The 17,635-nt window shown below is 50.3% G+C and overlaps 2 protein-coding genes across 4 annotated transcripts in view; both read left to right on the forward strand.

The window, feature by feature from the left end:
- DHDDS (dehydrodolichyl diphosphate synthase subunit) overlaps positions 1-9,587 on the forward strand; it is a 31,787-nt gene extending 22,200 nt beyond the window's left edge. For 2 of the 3 annotated variants that reach the window (XM_044237503.1, XM_044237504.1), the window contains exon 9: positions 7,305-9,587. In XM_044237503.1, coding sequence (XP_044093438.1) covers positions 7,305-7,544 — 240 coding nt within the window. In that variant the 3' untranslated portion in view covers positions 7,545-9,587. The remainder of the gene's footprint in view (positions 1-7,304) is intronic. The other variant, XM_044237505.1, reaches the window with a different exon arrangement.
- Positions 9,588-10,744: 1,157 nt separating this feature from the next.
- HMGN2 (high mobility group nucleosomal binding domain 2) lies at positions 10,745-14,627 on the forward strand. The gene is made up of 6 exons (XM_044237506.1): positions 10,745-10,943; positions 11,913-11,957; positions 12,130-12,159; positions 12,515-12,565; positions 13,216-13,311; positions 13,755-14,627. The coding sequence occupies exons 1-6, from the start codon at positions 10,929-10,931 to the stop codon at positions 13,788-13,790; spliced, it is 273 nt and encodes a 90-aa protein (XP_044093441.1). The 5' UTR covers positions 10,745-10,928; the 3' UTR covers positions 13,791-14,627.
- The last annotated feature ends 3,008 nt before the right edge of the window (positions 14,628-17,635 follow it).

Here is a 17,635-nt window from a genome sequence, read left to right on the forward strand (position 1 = left end):
TGTCTATAATCTCTTTGCACAGAAACACAGGAGACTTGTCAGAGAGACTGGCTATTCCCTCACGGTATTAAGCTAGTAAAAGATCGTAAAAGTGAAAGTATGCAAAATTCAAGCCTCTTCCAGAAGGGATTAAGAACAAAGTAGCACTGTCTTTCTATTATATAAAATATGTTCTGCCAACATTTGAAGTTCTTTCAGTTTTGATCACCACATCTGGAAACATGTTTTAATAGGAGGCAGAGTCACCTGCATCTGATTAGAATTCTTGATAATAAGGGTAGTGTGCGTGGTCGTTAGTGCGTTAGATGTATTCTGGTATGTTTCTGTACTTAACCCTTCCAGCAATCCCCCAGGTTTGGTATCTGTGTTTTCCAAATCTGGAAACAGAGGGGCAGAATCACTGTCTCAACGCCACAGGCTTTTAAACCCAAAGCTGCTGCTGCTGTTTCTTGAGTCTGGAAAGACAATGACCAGGAGGAAATAATGTTTTAACTCAGGGCTTCTTAATCCTCTTGGAGAATCTGATGGAAACCATAGACCATCTCCCTAGAAAAATTGCACAGATCATTCTAACACATGGCATTTTGCATAGAATTGTACTCATCACCGAAAAGATGTCAGGGGTTTATGTAACCCCTGGAATCTGTCCATGAATTCCAAGTCCAGAACTCCTGGAAAAAGTCCGTCAAATCATGAAGCTTTCGTCCTGTGCTTGGTCATTAGAATATGAAGAATTGAAAGAGGGAGTTTTGTTCAAGTGAAAGGAAAAACGGCAGAGTCTCAACTATCCACCATCAGTGAGGAATGAATATCATATTTTTCCACAAGACCAAAGCTCCTTTAAGAACCTGAGTTTTTATTCTATCCCTTTTTGCTGGAAAACTTTCCAAAATGTGTCTTGTACATAATCATCGACACCTACTATATACCAGGCACTTGCTAATAATGATGATGGCAACTGCATCTTAAAGCTCTTCACTGGACTGTGATGCCTGTGGAGGGTGGGACTGTTTGCCCTAAGCTAGATGGCCCCCAAATACTTAGCTTTGGGATTTCGTGTATATTTCCGTACATCCTCCGTGGCATTTTCTACCACTGTCAGTGGCTAATTTTGACAGCATCCCTCCTCCTCTTCCTATTTACTGTTTAAAATCGGCTATAGGCTAGGAAACCAGTCAGCCGGGCTTGCTAGAAAGAGGTCTGTAAAGTGAGAATAAACTAGCTCTGAAGCCCAGAGAATGTTGGTGTGTGAGCTTTGGTGCATGGATACTCTTATCTCGGATTTGGCTGCTCGGAAGCCCTTTATAGTCATTTCAGGTTTCTTTCTTTCTTTCTTTTTTTAAAGATTTTATTTATTTATTTGACAGAGATCTCAAGTAGGCAGAGAGGCAGGCAGAGAGAGAGGGGGAAGCAGGCTCCCTGCTGAGCAGAGAGCCCAATGCGGGGCTCGATCCCAGGACCCTGGGATCATGACCTGAGCCGAAGGCAGAGGCTTGAACCCACTGAGCCACCCAGGTGCCCCTCATTTCAGGTTTCTCAGGCGCTTTCCTACCTGGGTGTCAGAGGACTTACTTTCATTCGTTGCACAAATAATACCAACTATGAGTCAAGGATTATATTAAGCATAAGATTCCTACCTTCATGGAGCTTATCGTCTTCCTTGAGATAGTTAATAAACAAGTATATAAGAAAATTTCAGACTGTAATAAGGCAGTGAAGGAAACAGAGTGATATGCTAGAAAGTAATGAAGGAACTAAGAGGTACTAAACAGAGCAATCAAGGAAGGCCTTTCCTTGGAGGTGGTCTTTAAGCCATGACACAAAAGATGAGAAGCAGCCAGATGTGTGAAAATCTGGCGATAGGGGCGCCTGGGTGGCTCAGTGGGTTAAAGCCTCTGCCTTCAGCTCAGGTCATGATCCCAGCGTCCTGGGATCGAGCCCCGCATCGGGCTCTCTGCTCTGCAGAGAGTCTGCTTCCTCCTCTCTCTGCCTGCCTCCCTGTCTGCTTGTGACCTCTCTCTCTCTGTCAAAAAAAAAAAAAAAAAGAAAATCTGGCGATAAAGAATTATTCTCCATAAGAGGAGCAGTAGTACAAGGACACTGAGGTTGTCAAGTCTGGATCTTGGAAGAACGTGCAAAGAGGACTTCGTGTACAAAAAAGGGTGTGAGATGAGGCTGGGTGTGAGTTAGGCCTCTGGTTATATAGGACCTTATGAGCCATGGTGACATAGCTGAAGAATTTTGATCAGAGGAATGACAGGATCAGATTTATTTTGCAACAATCATTCAGGATTTTTGCGTGGGGGGCAGCAGTCTGGGGGACCAAACTCCTACAGTGGTCCAGGTGAAAGGATGTGCCACAAGGTTGGGGGGGTGGCTGTAGGGAGAGGGAAGGCTGAGTAGACTGAGATGGGGAAAAATAAAATTTAAAACAGAAACAAATGAAAGTTAATAATACAACCCCTAGAGTAGAGAGTTCAGGTTATCTGAACATAGTTCTCGGACTATACATCTTTAGTGAGATGGACTAGAATACAAACTGAAAGGAAACTTAACCATTACTCAAGAGGTTCCCATTAGTGATAAGGCTGATGATGTAATTTTGAAACTCATGGATCTCGGAGGATAAAACAAAGTGAGTACAAATATTAATGTTACTAGGAATCCAGACATGTAGGTTTTGGCCTAGATGGTTGGGAGGATGGTTCTGCTATTTCCTGGGGAGAGGGGGGATGTGTTTGAGGACAATTGTTAAAAGTCCCATCCTGTACCTGGGAACCCTAACTGCAGACATTTACTGAGTTCTTACCACATGTCAGGCATCCTTTACATGGATTCTTTATAGTGCTAGAAGGTCAATACCATGGTTATTGCCACCATTTTTAAAGTGAGGAAACCAGAGTTAAAACAGAGATGTTGACTGTCCTGAACATTTTTTCAGGGGGCCCCTTGGGGATCCTGGCCAGGCTCTATCTACCCAGGAGTCCTCAAAGCTCTGTTTCTAGAAATCTCAGTACCTTAGCAGAAGCATTAAGGTAGATTCCAGACTAACAACATCCTCACCAGTCTGGCCTCAGACCAGAAAGCTGGTCTCTCCAGGGTCTTCCTTTTATGTACCCTGTCTCATGACCAAACTAGACTCTTTATGGTTCCTTGTTTGGGATCCTGCCTTTCAGTTTCCAACCTCCACATCTGTGTTCCCATCCCATTTCCCAGCTTCCCATTGTTAAAATCTGAGCTGCCCTATCTCTAAGCCCCGCACAGTGTGTCTGTTCCTACAGGAAGCCAGGGCAGAGGCCAGGGAGGTGACTTCTAGAGTAGCTCATTGGGCTGATCGTCCCTGGTGCAGGCTAAGCGAAGCAGGGACTCAGCCACAAGTTGTTTGGGGCTAGACCTTGGTATCTGAAGGGGCCCTGGCAGTCTTCAGGTGATCACCCATCAGCTGTGGAAAATGGGGGCTGGTTAAAGGAGGAAGTATTGACTCAGATGCAGTAGGACAAAGGGAACATCAGCAGGGCAGGGATGGGTGGCAGTGCAGAGCCACTGAGCCTCGGTTACAAGCTACAGGGATGGAGGTTCATGAGGGGTCACGGACAGATGTGAACCGTGTTTGGTCCATCTCATCTGTAAGAGTGGTGTCATAGAAGACACGTGTTCCCACCACACTCCCTTTGATGCACTTGACAGAGATTAAACATGGGACTGGATCAGTCGACTGTTTCATTTCTACTTTATTTCTTCAGGTAGTTGCTGTCTTCTCCTTAGGAAAAGTTAAAAGCTTGAACTGTTGTCTCAGACATCCCTGACTTTGCATCATGGCGCCGCCTGCTAATCCTGCTCATTCTGTGCCTGGCAGTGACTTTACCCTGCACAGTATCATTTTTCTCATCCGTAAAATGAGAGGAGTGGCGTTAGTAAGAATGCCTGCTTGGGGCGTCTGGGTGGCTCCATGGGTCCAGGGTCCAACTCTTGATTTTGGCCCAGGTCTTGACCTCAGGGTCGTGAGTTCAAGCCCTGCACTGGGATCTGCGCTGGGCATGGAGCCCACTTTAAAAAAAAAAAAAAGAAGGCCTGCCTCAGGTTTGTGCTAGGGTGCAGTAAGCTGATACAGCAAAAGTGCCGAGAGCCTTTCTGGAACAGAGTTTGTCTTAAGAGAATGGTGACCAGTATCCTTTCCCATCTGTGTCTCTGAGCCCTTCATCAGAGTTCTGGCTCCAGAAAAGCCGTAGGCTCGGAGCACCCTTCTCGTCCTGTCCCGGTACAGTTCCTTAGGCAGGGAGACCCTGGGTGCTTCAGTACGTGGCGTTTCTGGCAGGGGTAGCTGTCTAGGCAGCCCTCCAAAATGCATCCCCTGTCCCTGGCACGTTGGCTGTGGCAAATGGGGGCTTCTGGGAGGACTTGTCCCTGGCTCATGAATGTTTTGTGACCAAGTGCCCACAGCCTCTCTGCAGGCCCAGACAGTGTAGCCGAGGACTGGAGGATTTATGTTCTGGAGGGGCTGTTACATCTTGCTCCCTAATTCTGCTGAGGAGAGAACAAGAGCAGAGAGCCTTACTGCTCAGGAGAGGTCTGGATGAATAGGTCAGAGCCCCATTTCTCCAAGCAAGCTCCGTGGAGCCCTTGCACCAGGATGGCATAAGGTCTGTCCAAAAAGTCTCTAAGGAAATTATTAATACCCCCACACCTGATTGGCTGTTCCACAGGGACAGTAGACAGTACGGTCAGGGAGAGAGAGATTGACTGCTAGGACTTCCTTGAGCCTGGATTGTCTGAGGCGGAGTGCCTGAGATTTTGAACACGTCTGAAACGTGGCAGTAGATCCAGACTATGTGGAGGCCGGACAGACGGCATTTATATGCACTGATGCCCCACACCGCCCCTACCCAGTGCAGCTTTTCCAGAGATACATTGCCCATCGATCTCTCAAGAAGCTGCCTTAGTGGAGAAACCAGTGGAACTTCAGCCTGCTGTGACCTAGGCCATGTCCCTCCCCACCCCAGCCTCAGTGTCTTTGTCTGTACAATGGGGAGCTGGGCAGAGGGTCTCGAGGAGCTCCCCAGGCTCTGTCATCCTAACAGTGAATCTGATTCCTAGCAATTAGGGGCCGCGCTCTTCCTTGACTGCAGCCTTCCTGTCCGGCACTCAGTCTGGGGGTGCCATCAGAAGAAGCCTGAGCCTCACACAGTGACTAAGCAGCTCCATGTTTCCTACCTCTGTGGCTTGGTGCTCCCCTCCTTTCTGTCCTACCAGAACATACCTACTTAGCTCTGGCCACAAGCAGCGGTGAGAGAAAAGCAGCTGATTGTGACTAGCCAGCTGCCATGTTGGCTCCCATTTTCTCATTTTTCCTTTAAGCCACCCATTGTGCAGAGGACTCACTTTGGCCTGGTCAAGCTCTTCAGTCAGTTCTGTGTGTCTTTGCCATTATTCCCACTCCCTGGTACTCTCCTCCCCCCATATACCCCACCTTTATCCAAATCCTCCCCATTGGTTAAAGACCAGCTCATATTCTGCCTGTCCATGAGGCGTCACTGTTCCTTGACCTTCAGCAGCAACGATGTCTCTCTTCTCTGAGCTACTTGACCTTTTTTTCTTGCCTTTCTGCCTTGTATTATGGGACTTTGTGTTTAGATCCATGTCCTAATTGGCCCACAAGCACATGGATTGCTGAGACGATATCCTGTACATCATAGTAAGGTCCTGTACACAAAACCCAGGGTTCCACCCAACCAAGGCCAGGAAGAAGCCCTTCCAGCAAGATGGAGGGCCTTCACAGCAACTTCTCAAACCCTTCTGGTCTTTGTAGTTCCATGTGTAAGCTCATCACCCTAGCAGAAGAGTGCCCTTGAATGCCTGGGTTTGTACAGGAGCCTAGGGAGGGATTTTCCAGAATTTCCATTTGTCATCTTTCCTTGCAGGTAAACCTTTATTGCTGAGACCCTAGCAAATCACTTCCCTACTCTGACCTATGTCCGTCTCCAACGGATAAAAAGTAGCTCCACTGAGAGGGTCAAGTGCTTGTGCATATGTAAGATAGTCTTTAAAGGGGGAGGACAGAGCAATCCAGGTTTACAGGCTGAGCAGGACACAAACAGGTACACATGCTACTACAAGGTAGCATGTGGTAAGGGTCATCAGGGCATAGAACGCCAAGTTAGCGGCAGAGTGTGGTTTCTTACACGTGGGATGGGTTCGGAGGAGGAGCTCTGCTGCCAAGGCTCCATGGCCAGTCAGGGTGGCAGCACGTCAGGGAGGCATAGCAAGGCCTTGGTCCTGCTCCAGGGGGATTTTCCCCTCTCCAGGAGCTTCCTCCCCGCCTTCCTAAGGTCACCTGGTCAGTTGAGTATTTCACATGTACTGGGTGCCCAAGTGCCAGAGAGGAAAAGCCACACGGTCTCTGCCTCCTGGGAGTTGATGGTTTGTCTGAAGATACACAGGTGAATGAGAAGTGTTGCCAGCAAGCACGATCCCTTCCCTGGTGTCAGAGCTGGTTCCAGGAGCCCTGGGCACTTGGGCAAGCCTTCACGTGCTTTATTTTCTAACAGAAAAGTGGACTGTGGACACTAACACCTGTTCTACTTGGTAGAATGCAGTAAGTGGCTTAAGCGAGCCAAAGCTCTTTCTCATAGTGTTGCTATGAGGATCCTTTGCTGGAAGAGTCAGGTCGGTCTCCCTACAGGAGGCAAGTCTGGAGCCAAACTTGAAAAAACAGTTGAGGGGGTTGGGACAATGGTACCGTAGAGTGACCCTGGAAGCCAAAGGAGATGACCTAGTGACTGTGCCCCAGGCAGGACTAGGACCTTTCCTGCGGCAGAGAATAGACAGTAACTAGTGAAATTGCTGTTTCCGTGTGAGAGCCTGCTAATGTGCGGGAGAGGGTTTTGCATATATTATCTCTAATCCTTAAAACCACTCTTCAAGGTAGACACAACCCCCACTTTACAGATGAAGAAATGAGGTTAGGAGAGGATTTGCCCAAAGCCACAAAGCTAGCTGGTGGGGGAACCAGAAGTCAGACCCACATTTGCCTGGTTCCCTTCCAAGTGTAGGCCTGAGAAGAATTTCATGAAAGACAGAGGCTCCCACCTCAAACAAACCACGATGGAGCCCAAGCTGCCAGGGCTGGGGCCCTTGCCTCCTGGGTACCACCCGTGCACACCCCAGCTCTTCCTGATCTGGTACAAATTCACCATTGTCCTGCTTATTAGCTTGGCCCACTGGGTGCCCCACCTCCCTGCCGCCTCCATCCCAGTTGCACTCACACCTAAAAATGATCTCCCCACCCAATCCCCACTTTTCTCTAGCAGAAGGCCCGAGACATGTATGCGGAGGAGCGGAAGAGGCAGCAGCTGGAGAGGGACCAGGCTGCAGTGACAGAGCAGCTGCTGCGCGAGGGGCTCCTGGCCAGTGGGGACGCCCAGCTCCGACGGACACACTTGCACAAACTCGCAGCCAGACGGGAAGAGCGGGTCCAGGGCTTCCTGCAGGCCTTGGAACTCAAGCGGGCTGACTGGCTGGCACGTCTGGGCACTGCATCAGCCTGAGTGAGGCTGGCCTCCTGCCACTTTGCCCTGCCCTCTGCCTCTAGGGCCTCACTCCCCTTTCTTTTCTTGGTGAAAGGCCCCTCCCTCCTAATGATGAATTGTGTTTCCTTTGCTTGGCAAGGGAGCCTCATAGGCCCGGTCTGCTGGCCACAGGTACACCTTTTGGACCGCCTGGCCCAGTGGCCCCTGGGGAGGGTTGAGGTGAGAGTCTCCACAAGTACACTAAAGCCAGCTCCCGTCACCAGTAGGTTTGGAGAGCAGGGAGCCCCAGGTCTTCCCTGCCTGATCCTTCTGCCTCTGCCACTTCTGCCACCTCTACGTGTGCTCCAAATGCACTTTATTTTTTCACCAGCACATCCTTTCACACACAGAATTTCAGGGCAAAGGTCTCCCCCAAACCCTAGCCCTTTACCAATCAATCCATCTTAATCTTCTACCCTACTTTCACAAAAGATTTGGCTCCACCTTGGATCCGCTGGTAAATAGCTAATAGGCAGCCAGCGTTATTTGGGCAAGGAAGGGGAGGGAGTGACAGAAAGAAAATGTGCCCATCTGCTGCTCCTCCCCCTGGGCTCTCCACCTGGGATTTGCTATTGAATCTCTACCCCCCTCCCACCGCACAGTGCTGATTGCTCACTGAAAGGCTCAGCGCCCCCAATGGCGCGCGGAAGCCAGGCGGGTGATTACAATCCAATTACCTATTGTCGACTCAGCCCACACAAGCTTTTCTCCTCCTCTTGCGGGGCATGGGGCCAGGCTCCACACCCCTGAGAGACCGCCCCGTCCATGACTACGGGGTAACAGAAGGGCCCATAGGCCCTGGTGAGTCTGATCCACCATAGGCCTCATTCCCTGGAACACGTCACAGGACCCAGAGCATAGAAACAAGCACTTCTCCCAACTGACTGCTGTCCTCACCATCTCAGACTCTGGCCTCCTGCCGCCTGTCTCAGAGGCTTCTCTGTTGTTGACCCGGCCCCAAGTAGCCCCTGAGACGATTTATTCTCAGCGTGGTGGAGTCTCACCTTGTCAGGGCCAACGCTGTCCAGCAGGGAGAGGAGGGCCAAGTTGAGGGCTGTGTCCTGTCCCTTAACGTCTCCCGGCCAGGCCTTGCAGCGGAGCTGCTGAGAGGATTAGTGCCTTTGTAGAGCTGTCTGCCTGAGCAGCTCTGCTTCAGGTGCCGGGAGCAGCAAGCACCAGCCCTTCACACCAGCCAAACACCACCGCTCTGTTCAGTCTCCCCTTTTTACTTTCTGCAAATTGTTTCCCCAGCACCTCCCTCTAGGGGAGCGGTGGGGTCTTGCAAGCAGTGCTCCTAGCAGTCTTGAAACCCCTAACTTCCCTATATTCCAGTCTCCTCTTCCCCTTCCTGTGCCAGGATACCTGGCACAAGAGACCCTTGGCCATCATCCCTGCTCCCAGAAGCAGGCAGAAATGCCAGACACTGCGATTGAGAAGCCAATCAATGCACCCTTTGGCAAGCCCCCTACACACACCTGGCATTCCCCACAACCAATCCCTGGCACACGGCTCCCAGAGAGCAGGTGCTGTACATTTTCCAGCTTTACAATGGGGCTGTTGACAGCCTTAATTAGGGAGGCATGAATTATGCGGCTATAATGTAGAGCCCTACAATTAAGGCGGGAATGAGGGGCTGGAGGCAACAAACGGAATCTGCCCAGTGAGCCTGACTATTGAGTCCTGTCTCCGTTCTTGTCTGACTTTCCCTAATATGACTGGGGTACAGCAGAGATGAATGAAGCTGATGTCTTTGGGTCTAGGTCCTGTATTCTGGGGGTAAGGTACACAGAGTGGGACAGGCAGGGGCTGAGAGACCACTACTGTGGAGGTGCAGAAGCTGCAGATAGGAACTCCTTATGATTACTTCCTGCCCGCAAGATTTGTACAAACCCGCTCAATCCTTGCCTCAAGAAAGTAGGTGGGACCTATGTAAATGTCCTCTCACCTGTGAGCTAGTCCCCCACTTGAGGATATTGTGTTCTTGTGTTCTCCTGGGTTTCAAATAGAATTTTAAAAAAATTATTTCTTAGATGTAAAACTTGTCTACAAACAGTACAATAGAAGAACATCTGGTTTTGCCGCTGCAATTGTCTGCCCTCCCTCAGGTGCGCTTGGCTACCTCCAGGATCCCCAGCTTTGGGGGCCGTGCGAGGTGGGGGAGCCAGTGGAAGAGCCCTTTTGCCATTGCAACACCTGTTCCTTTACTTGTTTCCTAATCCCCGGTTGCTATCGTCCACCCTCCTTGTCCTCCCGCAAGTGAGAGGAAGCCAGCCTGCCAGTGTGGAAAGGAGGGATTTCGCCAGCTGCGTTTGCAGCGCCCAGGCTTGGTGGCCGCGTCGGGTGGGGGCAGCTGAGCTTGATGTCTCCAGAGCGGGTGGAGCGTAGGGGGAGGGGAGTGCTAGTAGGCCTAGGCGGCTGCTCTCCATCATTCTGTGGCGGGGTTCCGAGGTCCGGGAATAGAGGGACCTAAGGGAGCCACTCGACAGGCTTTGGGGTGGGGGGGCTTCGTTGGCATTTGGGGAGGCGGCTGGGAAACGGGTGCTGAAAGGACAGCTCCTACCTGCCCCACAGCACCCGAAGGGGACCTCTGCATGTAAAGTCTCCCCCCTCGAGCCCCCACCCCACCTCGAGTGGACCGCCTTCCAGGTGAAGAGCACGAAAGGATTCCTCGGAGTGGCAGCTTGGAAGGATGCACGTCCGGCTGCGCCAAGCTGGCTTCCCCACTCTTTCCCCACTTCAGCGTCAGCCTTAGCCCTGGGAATTGGGAGCCTGTGCCTCCAAGCCGCGCGCTTCCTCCCGCCTCCGGCGGAGAAGGGCGGTGCGGCCAGGCCTCGCAAACCCTTCTTCTGGGGCCCCCAGCGGGAACAGGAAGGAAAGCGGCTGAGATGCGCCCTAAGTGTCGCATGGCTTGGAGAAGTGGGTAGCTGGGTTGCATAAGGTGGAAGGAACTTGGTAGTTTGCAAAAGCCAGCGCTTGGCGGGAGCTGTAACGCAGAGCCCGCCGAATCGCACACCCCCTCCTCGTTTACAGCCATCGACGCGCGCCTCCCCCACTGCGCCCCCACCCCCTAGGCGCGCCGCCGTCTCGCGCGCCCTCCCCCCCCCGTACCCCCCTCCTCACTCCCTCCAGAGGAGGTGAGTTTAAACCCCGCCCACGTGACCCCAGCTGGGCCAATGAGCGGCGGCGGGAGGTGAAATCCGGTTCTAACCGGTCCGGGGCTCCCAGCGCTATAAAAACTTTATAAACCCCCCGGAGCCCGAGCAGTGTGAAGAAGAAGAGGCGAGAACGACCCCCGGACCGGCCAAAGCCCGCGCGCCGCTGCATCCCCGCGTCCAGCGCTTACGTCCCGCCGCCGTCGCCACCATGCCCAAGAGAAAGGTACGTGGCGCGAGGGCCCCAGGCGCTGGGCCGCCACTGCCGCCGCCGCTACCGCTGCTGCCGCCGCCGCCGCTTCCGCGGCTTCGGGACGCGAGAATCGGCGCCAGGCTGGAGCAGGCTCGGACGCCTTGCACAGGAGCTCGAGACGGTGTCAGGCTGCCCCGGGCTAACCCTGCGCGGCTCGGCTGCCCGCGGGCGCCAGAGGCCATATTGGAGGAGCGGCGGCCGCGGCGGGAGGAGCCATGTTGGCGGCTGTTTATCCCGCTCCCCTCGGGTTCGCCGTGCCCGCCCCGCGCCCCCTCCCCCATCGCCATGCCCCCTCCCCTCCCCGCGGGCGGGCAATTCAAACCCGAAAGGGCGGGAAGGCGGCGCTCGGGCTTGGCGGGCGGGGGAGCGCGCTGCCGCCAAAAAACCGCCGCCGTGAGGGGGCGGGGCCCGTGTCCCTTGGGGCGGGGCTTCACTGTGTGGCCCCGCCTCCGCCCACGGCCCGGGCGCACGAGACTCGCGCCGGTGCGCGCCGCTGCCGCCCACGAGTTCCCCCGGCTGCGCGCGCCTCCAGTCTCCCGCCCTCGACGGCTGCCATGGTAACGGCGCCAGGGCCCCGCCTCCGGAGGGGTTTGTTTGCACCATCTGCAGCTGTTGCTTCTGCTTGGCGGCGCGGCGCGGGCTGCGCTCCTCCGAGCTCCAGTTGAGCGCGCGCTGCCCGGGGCGGCTCCAGGCCGGCTGGGGCTCGGACACCCGCTTTTCCTGCGCGCTTTGGGCCATCTCGGGCATGATGCTTGCACAGTGGAGCAGTCAGATTGCTGAGCATTCAGGGCATTTTCATAGGAGCGGGGGATGCTAAAACCGGAAGATTTGTATGTCTTGGAAAAGTTGTCTGCAAGACTTCCCCCTCCTGTTACGCTTAGTGAGTCCGTAAGCATTGCCTTCGAAGCTACAACTTTCTTAGGTTTTGTTTGTCTTTTACAGGCTGAGGGGGATGCTAAAGGAGATAAAGCCAAGGTGAAGGACGAGGTGAGTCTTAAACAGCTTTGGGACTCCTTTGCTGGTAATTAATCACACCTCTAGTCCGGTATTTCCCTATGCTCTCTGCGCTTCCTATAGTCTAGACCGAACTGATAACAAAATTTTTTACCTTTTGGTTTTTTTTAATTGTCCTATTTCTAATTTTTTTTTCTTTTAATAGCCACAGAGAAGATCTGCAAGGTTATCTGCTGTAAGTGTCTGCTATTAAACTTTGTTTATCCCTGAAACTGAAAAGTATTAAAAATTCCCTTTGTTTCCCGTGGGTTATGGTTAGGGGCAGCTTTTGAATGAACTACTCTCTTGTGGGCTCTTACCTGATTGATACTTGCTGGTTCTGAAATTCAGGTGGCTTGTGGCCAAAGTGGGATACCTTGGCATATTACTTAAATGGGTTCCTGGAGATTGGAAACTCCTAACTGAAAGCCAGCCCCAGAGGCTTTAGGAAATAAGAGAAACTTACGTGCCAGTAGTACTGTGGTTTGGTGGTAGATTGTTTCTTTGGCCCATCATACTAATATTCTATTTTTCTTTTCCTGAAATAAAAGAAACCTGCTCCTCCAAAGCCAGAGCCCAAGCCTAAAAAGGCCCCTGCAAAGGTGAGTGGAACTGAAAGACTAGGATGCTCCTCGGAATTGCTGCGGCTTCCCACATTGCTGGCAGTTCTGCTGTCTGACAGTTTCATCCATTGACACAGACTTGATTTGAGAAAGTTATTTGAACTGGGCTTTAAAAGTTATATTGGAATTGATCATTTTCGCAGGATGAGGCCTGTCGTTCAGTGTCCTAATTCAGCAGACTGATGACCCTGTTAATGGACATTCTAACTTGTTTTGATAGCTTGCCTTATTTATCCCTGACATTTTGTAATACTGGTTTTCTAATCAAGAACTCTATCAAGATAAAAATAATGGGGCAACAGGGTTCTGGGCGGGGGGGTCCACAGTTTACAAGAGATTGTACATATTAAACCTGAGTATTCAAGGCACTGTTTCTTCTATTTTTTACACTCAAATAAAAATGTGTATACTGAAGACCAGAGCAGATGATAATTTGGTCTTGTTTTGATACATTTTTATCAATGGGGGGGGTTTATAGTCTGTGGGTGTTATCTTTGATAAACCTGTGTCGTACAGAACTTGGCAGATCATACCCTGCTCAGGCAAAATTTGAGGAAACTGCTCTTTTCTTTTTTTTCTTTTTTTTTTTTTTCTTTTCTTTTCTTTTTTTTCTCCCTTCTCCTTTTTAGAAGGGAGAGAAGGTACCCAAAGGGAAAAAGGGGAAAGCTGATGCCAGCAAGGATGGGAATAACCCTGCAGAAAACGGAGATGCCAAAACAGACCAGGTACAACAGCTGTCCGACTTCATGGAGCCAGCTCTGAGTCAGTTACCAATTCCAGAAGCTTCTTTTATCTTTCTCCTGCTCCTGTATTGCCCCAAACTCAGCCCAGAGTTTGCTTGTGGTTTTTCCATGAGCTTACATTCTGGATTCCTAAAGTCTCTGCTGTCCAGTAATGGGCACTGTTGTGTGAGCTCACGCTACACCATAGTGTTTTCAAGCTGGAGGATAAACGCCTCTTCTGATGCCAGTGTGCTCCCTTCCCCAGTTGTCGAGTGAGGTCCAGAGGGAAGGTTACCAAGTTCTCCTCAAAACAAGGACTGAGTCTGGAAGGATCTAAAATCTGAACTTGGGTGTGGGTGCAGGTGTAGTGCTGGGGATGGGATATGAATGAAAATCGTGTCACGTCTGTAGGTGGTGACATTGTATTGATCTTTTTCTTCTTCTAGGCACAGAAAGCTGAAGGTGCTGGAGATGCCAAGTGAAGGGTGTGCATTTTTGATAACTGTGTACTTCTGGTGACTGTACAGTTTGAAATACTATTTTTTATCAAGTTTTATAAAAATGCAGAATTTTGTTTTACTTTTTTTTTTTTTTTTTTTTTTTTTTTTTTAAGCTATGTTGTTAGCACACAGAACACTTCATTGTTTTGGGGGAAGGGCATATGTCACTAATAGAATACCTCTCAAGCTAGATTGACACAAGGGGAAAAACACCTTCCCCTCCTAGTTTTGAGAAACTTCCTCTTGGCTCCCAGGAGGAGGGGTTCCTTGACGTTGACACACATGAGCTGCCTGGGTACAAACCCCTTGGTGGCGTGGAAAAAACTAAAATTCAGTTTTTATGTCCTCTTCTCCCTCTCTGCCTTCAACATAGACTTGACTCCCTTAAACCCAGAGACCTGTTGGAACCTGACCCCCAAGACATGGTTCCCAGTATGTCAGGCAATCTGGACTTGACAAAGTGTCACCACTGAGATGGCGTCCCTCAAAAGAGTTCCTTTTTTAGCTCGTGGATCTTCAGATGGATAATCCTGCCATTTTCATTTCATTTCCCGAAAGTCAGGGTCGGCATGTGAAAAGTTGTTAAACAACATGCTAAATGTGAACTGTCCGCCCTCACTCTAAACGTCCCTGCTCCGAGCATCACATGAAGACTGCATTGGGTTTTATAGTGGCTTTCTGATTTTGGTAGTCCATTGAAGAAGGGAGTTTGAAAGTTGTTGTATACTGTTAACGATTGTCTGCCCATGTCCTGCCTGAAATACCATGATTGTTTATGAAAAGTATCTTTAATAAAGCTGGATACAGTTTGGCTTGGAATGCTGCCTCTAATCTTTTCCCAGGAGTGGGGGAGCCTGGTTTCTCCAGGTCTCTTGGCACAGGACGCATTCTGGTGTGAGGTGTAGAGGTTTTCCGGTCCAGCCGTTCTGGTCTCGAGTCCGGCTGTAGAACACAGTGCTAGGCGCAACGAGGAAAGATCCCCTGGAGCGGAGTGCTGGTGGAGGCCGGGAGCAGAGGAGCGATTTCTGTACTTGGTTGTGGAGCGTTAACGTGAAGTGTATTTCTCAAGGCAGAGTTTGGGTAGGTCTAGATTTGGGCCTGGTAGCGGACAGCAGAAGAGCCTTTCCACTTCATTCACATTTAAAGTCTCCCTAAAACTAGAAAATTAGTAGGTCCAACTATAGTCCTTGTGTCCGGAAAAAGTGCTTCTGTGTCTATACAATTGGCCGTAGACATGTTAAGACCGATGGGCACTCTGTTCTTAAGACAGACACACAAGTCTGTGAATTGATTACGTTCTTGTCCTTGCTCGTGAACTGCTCTAACTGCAAACCAGAGCTGTTAATGGGGACTCTGATTGCTTCTGTTAAGAGACCCTGCAGTGAACCCCCTTTCCTCCAGAGGAAGGAGCAAGAAGTTAGCTCTTGGGGAAATAAAGCTTGTAATAAATCGATGCAATTGGAATGTGCTTTCACAAGTCACCTCTATCGTTTGGGAGAAATAAAGCAAAGTGGAGATTTAAAAAAAAAAAAAAACATTGCTTTGTTTATCCCCTTGGGAAGGTAGCACTATTCTATGAAGCACTTTCTTGATCATTTTCTGGTGCATTATCTCTAGTTTTCGGTTTTGGGACAATTGTGTAACGCAATGTTAACGCCCTTTTTATGAGTGAGGAAATGAGCTCAGATGAAGAAACTGGTTCAGGGTCCTGTATACAAGAGTGAGTAGCAAAGTCAGGGTTCAGACTCCCAGCTTTATCCAAAAATAACTTCTGACTTCTGTTTAGGGGCACCTTTTGGATAATTTTGTCCACTTAGGCAACTTGCAGCCTCTTGCTTTCTCTGTTGGTGAAATCGTTCTAAATTGTACACCTAGTTTTTACTCTGAGGGAGGTGTCCTCTGCGGAGGGGACGTTACTGCTGTCAGGGAGACAGCAGCTTGGTATTGGAGCAGAAGTTGCAGGGTTGGAGGAAGCCACAGCTGGGGTTGCTTTAATCACTGTTTGTGGGACTTCAGATTCAGTCAGATGTGATCAGCTGTGGACTATGCTAGGACATCAGCCCAAGCCTCTTTTAATTTTTGTGTCAAAAATTCTGTTTAGCCCTGTTTTACAGTTAAAACGCGAAGTGACTGGCTGACGTTAAACCCAGTAGTAACCCTCTATTCCTGTTCCTTAGGAATTAGGATGAGTAGGGTGAGCTTGAACTTCGTTTTGCCCTCATGGGAAATACTTGCTGAGCGGACTAGCCCTGGACCACGAGAGTACCTGGGCTTACATACCAGGAACCCAATCTTGAGAACACATGGTGAAGCTGTTTCAGCCAGCTGTAATCAGGCTCCGTGGCAGCCCTGCCCCTGTCTCCAAGCCCATTTTATCCCATCTCTGGGGAGCAGTCACCATAACCTGGACTAGATAGAATGGGTGCTTTGGGCTCTAAGTAAAAGAAAATGGCTTACAAGGAGGAAAACCCATCTCCCTAAATGAAGTTCTGAGCTCAGGTAGTTCTAAGTACCCAGCTGGTTCTTTCCAATTTTTGTGCCCTGTTGGCTGTGGCCTGGTGTCCAGAGGCAGAAGACTGGTTTCTCCTGAAGATTACCCAGAAGCCTCTCAGCAACCGGGGTTTCTTTGGGCAGACCTGGACCACCTGCCTGCCCCTAAGCCAATCCTGGTGAGAGGGATGAAACCACAGATTCTGCTTCGGATTGGCCAGAACTGCTGGAATTAACTGGGGGGCGGGGGAGAGATGACAGAAGAGGACAGGTGCCACAAGTGGCCAGCCGCCGCCTGGGCTCAGGGCCCGCGCTGTCTCCAGGCTTCCCCAGGACTGGCCTCACTGCAGCATTTGCTGAGCAGAAGCCCGAAGTTGAACTAGAATTTGCATTAGGAATTCACCATTTTAAAGCATGCAATTCGGTGGTTTTTAGAATATTCACAAGGTTGTGCAACAACACTATATAATTGAAGAATGTTCCATCACTCAAAAAAGAAACCCCAGACTTAGCAGTCATTCCCCGTTCCCTCTTCTGGCCTAGGCAACTGCGAATCTATTTTGTTTCTCTAGATTGGCCTATTCTGGACAATTCTATAAAGTGTAGGCTTGTTACCGGCTTGGAAGCACGAGGTTCTGGAGGTTCACGGTGTTCTAGTGCGTGTTCGATCCCTTTTGTCAAATACTCCCTTTTACAGGTAAACTCTTTAATGCTTTTGGAAAGTTCACATTATGCCACTTTGCTTTTACAAAAGACCTTAAAAAAAAAAAAAAAAAAACAGCACTGAGCCATTCCTGAATCCTCCAGGCAGCGCTCCCCACTGAGCTGTGGGGGTGGCCCCTCCAGGTTCCCTTCCCACAGTCTACACTCCAGACCAAAGCACCAGAACACCCTTGAACTGTGTGAGCGTAGTGCCTTAGCGCAGTAGCAATGCATCAGTCTCATAACCTGAACTGCGTGAGCATCCGGGCTGTATCTCGATTGATTTTGTGTATACGTTAGCAAGCATGTCCTCAGGTCTCAGACCAGCCGGTGTTGTTTCTGGGGTCCAGGAAAACTCACAAATGTGTCCATCTATATGAGTGGAGATTTGTTCGGTCTGTTAGTTCATGGGGGAGCTCTGCTTTCTGGATAGTGGGGCAGACCTGTACCAGAGTTTGTTTATTCATTGATCAGTTGAGAGCATTTGGGTTGTTTCCATTTTAGGGCTGTTTTGACGCCTTCTCTACCGGGAACACACTGTTGGCATGGAGCGACGTTTTCAGCTCTTGCAGATCTATACCTTGGAGTAGGATTGCGGGGTCTTGAGGCTCCGCCACTCCCCGAGGAGCTGCAGG

This window comes from Neovison vison, chromosome 2, assembly GCF_020171115.1.
Source record: "Neovison vison isolate M4711 chromosome 2, ASM_NN_V1, whole genome shotgun sequence".
Lineage (NCBI taxonomy): Eukaryota > Metazoa > Chordata > Mammalia > Carnivora > Mustelidae > Neogale > Neogale vison.